Source organism: Pterocles gutturalis, unplaced genomic scaffold (genome assembly GCF_000699245.1).
Source record: "Pterocles gutturalis isolate BGI_N339 unplaced genomic scaffold, ASM69924v1 scaffold19917, whole genome shotgun sequence".
Classification (NCBI taxonomy): Eukaryota; Metazoa; Chordata; class Aves; order Pterocliformes; family Pteroclidae; genus Pterocles; species Pterocles gutturalis.
The window spans coordinates 1,101-10,173 of NW_010108348.1; the positions used below are offsets into that span (position 1 = coordinate 1,101).

General features: G+C 58.7%; 1 protein-coding gene across 1 annotated transcript in view; it reads left to right on the plus strand.

Moving 5' to 3' along the window:
* The window catches only part of SH3BP1 (SH3-domain binding protein 1), a gene marked incomplete at its 3' end in the record, with an annotated part of 8,928 nt that extends 354 nt beyond the window's left edge, over window positions 1-8,574 (plus strand). Inside the window, exons 2-17 of the mRNA XM_010072611.1 lie at window positions 1,582-1,624; window positions 2,006-2,110; window positions 2,956-3,032; window positions 3,323-3,434; window positions 3,533-3,609; window positions 4,293-4,428; window positions 5,077-5,145; window positions 5,534-5,624; window positions 5,900-6,042; window positions 6,121-6,232; window positions 6,318-6,399; window positions 7,121-7,201; window positions 7,312-7,428; window positions 7,870-7,970; window positions 8,159-8,288; window positions 8,459-8,574. Coding sequence (XP_010070913.1) covers window positions 1,582-1,624; window positions 2,006-2,110; window positions 2,956-3,032; window positions 3,323-3,434; window positions 3,533-3,609; window positions 4,293-4,428; window positions 5,077-5,145; window positions 5,534-5,624; window positions 5,900-6,042; window positions 6,121-6,232; window positions 6,318-6,399; window positions 7,121-7,201; window positions 7,312-7,428; window positions 7,870-7,970; window positions 8,159-8,288; window positions 8,459-8,574 — 1,592 coding nt within the window. The remainder of the gene's footprint in view (window positions 1-1,581; window positions 1,625-2,005; window positions 2,111-2,955; window positions 3,033-3,322; window positions 3,435-3,532; window positions 3,610-4,292; window positions 4,429-5,076; window positions 5,146-5,533; window positions 5,625-5,899; window positions 6,043-6,120; window positions 6,233-6,317; window positions 6,400-7,120; window positions 7,202-7,311; window positions 7,429-7,869; window positions 7,971-8,158; window positions 8,289-8,458) is intronic.
* Between the last annotated feature and the right edge of the window lie 499 nt (window positions 8,575-9,073).

The following is a 9,073-nucleotide window of genomic DNA, read 5'->3' on the forward strand; positions in this document are numbered from 1 at the left end:
CTGCCTCTCCCAGGTACCACAGACACTGCATCCACCTGGAAATGGGCCTTTCCTGAGCTTGGCTTCCCCTGGATGTCAGGGCAATGGAGAGGGACCTTCCAGCCACATGCCCTTGGCTGCGTGGTGAGCAGGAGGGTGTTAGGAGCTGGGAGCTGCCCTCCCACTGTGCCCAGGGTACCCATAGGAGTCAAGCCCTGCATAGTGCTAGCCGGCCCAGTAGCATGGGTGTCCCAAGATGCCCTTTGAGGAGAGGACCAGGGATCCTCAGAGGACCAATGGAGGACTTACAGCTTCACACACATCCCTCCAGCCCCATCCTACCTCCACCACTTCCTTATTTTTTTCTTCGGCTTTCCAAAGGTCTCCCCTTGCAAAACTTAGAACTGAAATTACAGGGCTGGGCCCTCCCTTCCCAGCCCCCTCCGCTCCCTCTTTCCTACAGCCACCTCCACAAGTTCCCCAGCGCTGGGAGGCTGAGTGGGACCAACTGTGTCCCCCAGACCACTGAGGTCCTTCAGCCAGCCCAGCAGACTGGCCGCAGGGAAGCAGCTCCTATGTCCTGGTGGCCTCTTGCTCTTCTTGCATTGCCCAGAGAAGAGCATGATCCCTTGTTCCTATTCCTCCTCCCTCAAGGTGTCTCATCTCCACATTAGATACGCCTCCCTTTAGTTTAATGCCGGGCAGGCAGGAGGTCTCAAGCAGCTCGTGCAGTCCAAGAGCAAGCTCTTCACCCGCTGCAGAGCCTCTCTCCTCCGCAGGCCATGATCTCACGTGATTTTGCTTGCCTTCAACCAAGCGGCCCCCGTTTCCTGCGGCTCCACGGCCTCGTCCCGCGTCGGCTCTGGGGGGCGATGAAGAGAGAAACATGAACTGGAGAAAAAGCAGCAGGAGCAGAAGGAAAGCAAATAGGGTTCCCGGGGTGTAGCAATGGCAGCGGGCCTTGAAGTGAGGTTTCCTCTATGCGAGGTATCAGGGAGGTTCGGTGGTGATGGCAGCTGGTGGGTTTTGAATTTGGTTTTGAGCAGAATTTGCTGCAAACCAGAAGCATCCTTTGCCAGATTTGCTCCTAATACCTGCTGACAAACCAAGCAGAGAGTTGGTTTCATGTAGGGATTTCTAGAGGGGCTGGTGTTGGTCTCAGTTCCCAGTTTGACCACAAAGATATCTTTGCTCCAGCACCAATGGCCCCACAGCTGGTGGCTACCCCAACCTGTGGGCAGCCAGGGGGTAGAAGGTTTCATCAGCAAAGATCCCACCCTGCCATGGCCCTGCTAAGCACCCTGTCCAAAAAGACAGGCCACACCTGGACATTTTGACTGTGGTGCTCTGAATGGGAAGCCCTGTCAGATGGGGTGTCCTCCAGCCAGCAAGGCTGGCTGCCTTGTGCTGCTCCCGCTCTTCTTGTCCCTGCGGCCTCATTCTGCCCACAGCCTTGTGTACGATGCTCCAGGCCATAGCCAGTGTCTCCTGCTCCAGGGAGCCCAAAGAGAGGCGGGTGGGATGCATAAGGACCTGCCTTCCCGAGGAGGCTGGGTGGAGGTCACCCCCATCTGCTGATGGCTCTTTCTCCTTCCTCCACAGAACCCAAGAAGCAACCGAGCTCCTGCCAGAAGATTTGCTGCAGGTGAGGCATGGGCTGGGCTGGCAAGCATGTGTCTGCTTGTGTCTGGGTGTGGGAACCTGCCCCGTTCCTGCCTGCGATTTGCCCTGCCTGTACCTCCAAGTCACGGGGCTGGGATCTGCCCACGGGCCAGAGGGAGACTCCAGGACCATGGCATTAAGGGAACAGGAGGCTCTTGCCACGGGAAAGGGCTTCCCCAGCTGCTCACAGAGGGATGAATCCTGACCAGGAGCTGTGCTCCCTTTTCCCTGGACCAAGGATGCTCTGGGCTGCGGCGAGATGCTGGGTGGGCTCACCACGCCCAGAGCTGGGTGGTGGGGAGATGGCCTCAGGCCACCCATGGTTGGTGAAAGGGCTTCCCCAGTCCCACCTTTCCAACCCCAGATCGAGCAAAGGATCGAGCCAGCCAAGCGGGCAGCTCACAGTGTGTCCAAGAGGCTCCAAGCCTGCCTGCAGGGTCAATGCGGCTCCGAGATGGACAAGCGAGTGGTGAGTGGAGTCCGCCCCCCACAGCCTGCACAACCCCTGGCTCTGTCCCTGGCTTTGCTGAAGGGTGCCCTATAGCGCAGCCCCGGTCCCATCTCCCGCAGTGCCCACCAGCCCGGGTAGAGCAGAGCAGGGCAGGGCAGCACTCTCAACCATCACTAACTTGAGGACTCCTGAGACAGAGACGGTGTCTTTGCATTGAATAACCCTCCAAAGCCCTGTTGTCCGTGGCCCTTCCTGAACCCCTGTGAACCTCAGGCACCCCCAGTGACCTGTGGTGAGGAGCACCACAGCGTGGCTGGGCACAGTGGTGCCACAGCTTCCTCCTCCTTGGTTTGAACCTGTCACCCTGTTCCTGGCTGGTGCTCACCAGCCCTTCTCTGGGAAACAAACAGTGGTCCCCCTGCACCTTCCTTAGTGCCCCCATGCTACCGTGGGCTCCTTTCTTCTTGGCAGCCTGACAATCTCCAGTTTGGTTTCATTATTCTCGGTGATTAAAATGCTCTGTGCATTTGAATCTGTGGCAGGGCTGGGCTTGGTGAGGGCCTCCATCAGTGTCACAGTCCTCCACAGGGGACTATTTTAGAGAAGACTGAAGGTTTTGTAACCAAGTATGGAGCCTCAGTGCCTTGTTTAGCTAACTGGATCCTGGCTTTGGCTGAAGGGACATCCAAAAGGCCCCTCCTCAGGCCCCAAGGCCAATGGGGCTGGGTGGTACCAGCGGAGGATGTGGGGACCCAGCAGAGGATTTGGCCACTTGCTCCCATGCCATGGTGGCATGCTTCATGGGGATGGGGCTGCAACACACCAGCTCACCATCCCTTTCCTGAATCCTTGGCTCTGTGCAGAAGAAGCTGCCCTTGATGGCTCTGTCCATGACGATGGCTGAGAGCTTCAAGGAACTGGACACAGAGTCCAGCCTCGGGTAAGTGCCAGTGGGAGAAGGGGCTGGGGGCGACCCCAAAAGATGACAGACCCTGGCAGAGCCACTGTCTGGCCTCAGGGACTCCCACAGCCAAGCTGAGCTGTCAAACCCTGTCCTCAGAGCAAATATTGGTGTTGCAGTAGGAGAAGGAATAGCCAGCACCTTCAGGCTCCAATTGCAGAGGGGGCCAGGGGCTGGCTCAGGGTCTCACGTGGGTATGGTGGGGGGTGTTGGATCAGAGTGTGGCATGGCTCCAGCTCACAGTTATTTCATCTCTGTCCCCCACACAGGAAAGCCCTGGAGATGGGCTGCTGCATACAGAGCTCGCTGGCCAAAATCCTGGCTGAGTTTGAGATTGCCCTGGAGCATGATGTCCTGCAGCCGCTCAACAAGCTCAGTGAGGTAGCCCTGGCTGCCCTCCCAGCTCTGCTCTCCCATCCCACCTCTCCTTCACATGTCCCCAAGCCTCTGCAACTGCCTCTGGCCCCTCTCCCCCCCAGGAGGAGCTTCCCGTCATCCTAAAGCACAAGAAGACCCTGCAGAAGTTGATCTCTGACTGGAACACCATCAAGAGCCGGTACAGGGCACATTGCAGCTGGGGGGGGCAGGGCACATGGGCGTGCAGCCCCCAGCCAGGTTGTGGGAGAGAGGAAGATGACTGCCCTGGGGAGCAAATTTCCCAGAGCTGGAGTTGAAGTCAAAGAGGCACCAGCTCTTCAGGAGCACCCAGCCAGCCCCTCTCTGGGAGTGCACCCTGCTCTGGGCTGAGCCACTGGCTCTGTGGCACAGGGGAGAAGGGCAGTGCTGTTGCCAAAGGCAGCAAAGTGTCCTGGCGCTGCTCTGTACCACTGAGATCGCCCCACTTTGACTCCTGCAGCGTAGCCTGTGCTGTGCCGAGTTTCTCTGGGAGAGTGGGTGAGCCGTGGGTTGCTGGTGGGCCATTTCCACGCTGCTCTCCCTTTGGCTGGAGGGAGAAGAGGAGGGAACATCTCAGGACCAGGGCTTGGGAAGGGTCCTACAGACCCTCGGTGTTTCAGGCAGCCGGGCTGAGTGCTCCCTGTCTTGACGAGGTCGCACCCCTTGGTGCAGCAGCATCTTCCTCTGGGGAAGTGAGAGGTGCTGGCCAAGGAAAGCCACCGCAGGGCAGCACTGTGACTTGCCATCCCCCATTGCCATCCCCATACCCCTTCTGCACACCTATCCCACCCCGTGTCCCTGGTGCTGAGGCTGTGGGTGTGCCTCTTCTCTCCCACCCCAAAGGCTGAACCAAGCTGCCAAGAGCTCCAGTAACAGCTCTGGTGCTGGCACTGGCCCTGGGGCATCTTCTGCTGGCAACAAACTGGAGATCTTAAAGGAAGAGGAGGAGGAGGTGAAGAGGAAGGTGGAACAGTGCAAGGTGAGAACTCACTTGCTCTCCCTTATGGGGCAGCTCGAGGGCTGGAGACCTGCTCCCGTCCAGTGGTTCCATCCAAGGTGACCCCATGCCAAGACAGATGCAGCCAGCCACCACGTCCTGCCCTCTGCAAGCAAACCGGTCCCTCAAGGATCAGAAACAGGGAGATGCCCCAAGCCCAGGGAAGAAGATAAAGTATTAAAGCACAAGCTGCTGCAGAGGGGAGGCTCCAGGGGCTAGAGCAGAGAGGTCATGGGGTCCCCTGGGGCTGGGAGCCTGCTGAGCTGGAGTCTGTGACGGGTGGCAGGGGACTTTCACATCAGCTTTCTCTGCCTCTACCCTGTTACTCTGAAAAGCCCAGTGCCTTCTCTGACAGAACCCACAGGCATGCGGGAGGTGGAGGGACCACTTGTCCCTCAGCCTCTTGTGCCAGGACCCTGATCACAGGGTAGGTCGCTGACACTACCCAAATGCAAGCAGTGGGGGCAAGGAGGAATCTGTATGTGGTCCCAGCCCACCTCCCCACCACACCCCAGAGACCCTGCCTGGCCGACTCATGGCCCAGAGGGGTGGCTTTGTGAAGACATCCCCTCTTCCTTGGATGCCAGGGAGGAGGTGGAAAATTGCTTTTCTTTGTGCTTCCCTTCCCAGGACGAGTACATGGCTGACCTCTACCACTTCTCCACCAAAGAGGACAGCTACGCCAGCTACTTCATCAGAGTAAGTCCTCTCTCGCCCTCCTCCTCTGGGTGGGGACATCTCCTGGGGTATGTGTGAGCCCAGCCTTGTCCCCATCCACACAGAGCCCCCTAGCCAGGGCAGGGGACAGCCCCAGGCACCAGCAGATGCCCAAAGGTTTGCTCCAGGCACTGCAGGTGCATGTCGCCACTAGCATCAAGTGCAGAACAGCTTGTCCCGATGACTGCCCCATCTCCAGTTTGCCTTCTACCCCTCACTATAGCCACAGTCCCACTAACACCAGGGGGGTTCTCTTTGCATCTCCCCATTCATCTTGTCTTCATGTGGGTGCAATGTTCTGGGGGTGGGAGTCCCTCCAAGAGGGGCCAGTGCTGACTCGAGCTCTGTTTGTGTGTTCCCTGCCCGGAAGCTGCTGGAAATCCAAGCCCAGTACCACCGGCAGTCCCTGGGATCACTGGACTCGGCTCTGGCTGAGCTGAAGGAAAGCCACAGCCAGACAGGTACCACCAGCTCTCCACACAGCCCAGGGAGAGAGGCAGCCAAGCCCAGGGATGTGAGTGTGGCTGGTGAGGCTGGGAAAGGCAGGTTTTCCCTCACTGTTCCTGCTGCTGCCGCCTCCCACATGGGGCTGGTGGGACGGGGATAGCAGCCTGAGGCAGGCTGGGGATGCTGATCCACCCAGCCAGCCCCAGCTCGGAGCAAGATGTTGGCATGGCTAGATGCCAGATGGCCCCGGCAGCCACCATTCCTCCTGACATTCACCTCCCTCTTCCAGAGCCCTCCTTCGCTGCAGACACCCTGGTGGTGGGGTACTATGGTGTACCCCTAGAGACTCACCTCAAGAGCTTGGGCCGGGAGATCGCGCTGCCCATTGAAGCCTGTGTCATGATGCTGCTGGCCTCCGGCATGAGGGAGGAGGTAGGCAGCAGTCCTGACCCCCCACCACCCTCTTCCCCAGAATGCAGCCCCTCACATCCCTCTTCACCCTGTTCCCAGGGACTCTTCCGACTGGCAGCGGGTGCCTCAGTGCTGAGGAAGCTGAAGAGCAGTTTGGCCAGCGGCTCCAACACACTGGAAGAATTTTACTCGGACCCCCATGCCGTGGCTGGTGGGTGCTGGTGAGGCAGAATAGGGGGACATGGTCAGGCAGTCCCCAGTCACCATCACCCCCACAGCTCCCCCTTCTCTCCCAGGTGCACTGAAATCCTACCTGCGGGAGCTGCCTGAGCCTTTGATGACCTTTGAGCTCTACAATGAATGGGTCAAAGTGGCCAGGTGGGTCCAGGTGTTGGGGCGGGAAAGCCTGCTGGGGATCAAAAAGCCCCTCTGCCATCCTCTGTCCCTCCCGGCACTTGGAGCAAGGTTGCTCAGCCTCGTTTCCCATGTGGGGAGAAACAAACGCAGTGCCTGGTTTGTCCCATGCTCAGCAGAAATCCAGATGGCCCAAAATCTTGGAGAATAACAATAAATAAAAAGGTAGGGCAAGGGAGAAGGCTGCAGCTGTTTTGGTGGCAAGAAGAGCTTAGCCTGTGAAGACTCACTTGGCTCCAATAGCCTGAGCCCCATCTCACCGGCCCACCAGCCCAGTTTGGCCTCTTGCTTCTGGGATGGCAGGGGTGGCAGAGGAGACACAGCAAAAAGCCCAGGAAAAGGAGGAAAGCATCTTTCTGAAGGGATCAGCTAAGTGCCAGTGAGCCCCGTAGTCACAGTGCAACAGGGTGGCTGCTTGTGGCAAGGCAGTGCTCACCCCCAGGCCCACTCACAAGCTATAATCGTATCTTATTAAATCCCTGAGAGCCTTTGGGGTGCAGTTTTGTCTTCTGTGGATGCCTGCCTTAGCTGCCAAGTAAAGCTAGCAGCAAGGCATCTTCATCTCCATTCCCAGGGCTATGGCCTGCAATGGGGTGGCCAGCACTGACCTTCCTCCCTTGCACACTGTTTCCCTCTCTGCTGCAGGGCACAGGCTGAGATCTCTGATCCTCCTTCTCTCTTGCAGCTTAAAGGACATTGACAGCCGTGTACAGAGCCTGCAAGACACCTGCAGCCGCCTGCCCCGTGAGAGCTACAACAATTTGAGGTGTTTTGCAGGGACGGGGCTTCTTCAGCCCCAAGCAATCCCTGGGGGCAGCTGTTCCCCCCTCCCCAAATCCATACTTACTGCTCCCTCGCCCTCCTTTTACCCCACAGGTATCTGATCAAGTTTTTAGCCAAGCTGGCTGAACACCAGGAGGTGAACAAAATGACCCCCAGCAACATTGCCATCGTGCTGGGCCCCAACCTGCTGTGGTCACAGCAGAGCCCAGGGTAAGACCTGGCTCGGAGGGGTGGGAGGCAGCTCCCCAGCCCTAGCTGGGGTGCCCTCAGCACAAACACCATAGGAAAGGCTGATCCAGCAGTGTTCAGGCTGGTCTAAAGCACTTCCGCTCTCTCCATCCTCAAGTCCTGTCCCTCGTTCATGCACTCCCTGAGTGGCACATCCTCTCGCCAAGTATGTGTCCGCTTAACCGCTCTGCAAAGGAGCAGAGGAAGAGCCCGAGACCTGGAGCACTTGTGACATGGATGGCCTCCAACACCGTTGGCCTCCAACATCAAACTAGGGTTTCCAGGACAGGGAACAAGGCCCATCTCCCACCCTCCTCAGGTGGGCTGTCTCCTCTTTGGGGTCTGCCCCCTCAGGAATGAACACCAAAAGGGTTAATGCACCAAAAGCCTTTTCTGATGCCTCCCTCACCCCTGTCTCTTTAGAGACTCCACTGTGCAACTGGACTTGGCCTCCGTCTCCTCCATCCAGGTGGTAGGTGTGGTGGAAGCCCTCATCCAGAATGCGGACACCCTCTTCCCTGGAGGTAGGGCCGGGGCCTCGCTTGGGGGGCCATAGCCCAGGGTGAAGCGGGGAGGAAGGGAAGGGGAAATTTCTCTGTCCCCCAGAGGAGGGAAGCAGGGGTAGGCTCCAGCTCCCCAGTGTGGTGTCACTGGGAAAAGCTCTGGGCATCAAGTGCTTCCTCACAGGGTCCCCTCCTTTCTTCCCACCCAGAGGTAGATTTCAATGTTTCGGGCATGTTCACACCACCCATGAACGGCGGACTTGGCGAGGCGACCCTGGTGGAAGAGCCATCCCCTGAGCCCGCTCTAGCCAGCACCCCCACTCTCCCGGATGGAGAGGCGTAAGTCCAGTGGAAGGGAGCTGGAGGCTCTGGCTGTCCCAGCTATCCCCGTGTCCTTACCCTATCCCACCCCATGCCATGGGCCGTACCCTCGCAGGTGGATGCGAGGTGCCTCATGGCCAGGACCGTCATGCCCAACCGAAGCCTGAGTTGCCCCATTCTCTGCGCAGCACCTCAAGGGACCCCGAGGCTGGGTCCCAGCCGGCATCCCCAGTGGTGACCAGACTGTCTCCCGAAGCCGTGGGGCCACCAGCTCCGCAGATGACCGACAACACTGCCCGCAAAGGTTAGGGTGCCCCGGATGGCACAGTGCTTGGGAGATGACACCCCCGCAAAGCCACCTCCTCTGGTTTGCATTCATCCCACTATTCCCTTCATGTAAGGGTGCTGGGGACACCTCTGCCACCAAATGAGAGGAAGGGCCTCTGGCTGGGGCATCTTAGCCAGGATCTGGCTCCTCACTGCATGCTCCATCCCCAGCCAAGGTGGGATTGCAGGGATGGATGTAGCTGGTCATCCAGTGCGGGGTGAACACCACCTGTAAAGAGGTGACAAAGCTCATGGCCTCTCGTGAAGGGAAGAAGATGGGAAAAAGCTCCATAAGCTGATGTGCCCTTGGGTCTGCAGTATGGGAGCTGGGCACAGGGCAGTTTGCCCATCAATCTGCCTGCAGTCCCCTGCCTGACCCACAGCCAGCACTTCAGCCCCCCTCTGCCCCAGGAAGAGACCCTGGCAGAGAGGGGACCCCAGCCCACCCCAGCTTTCTTTCCAGGCAAGCGCCCAGC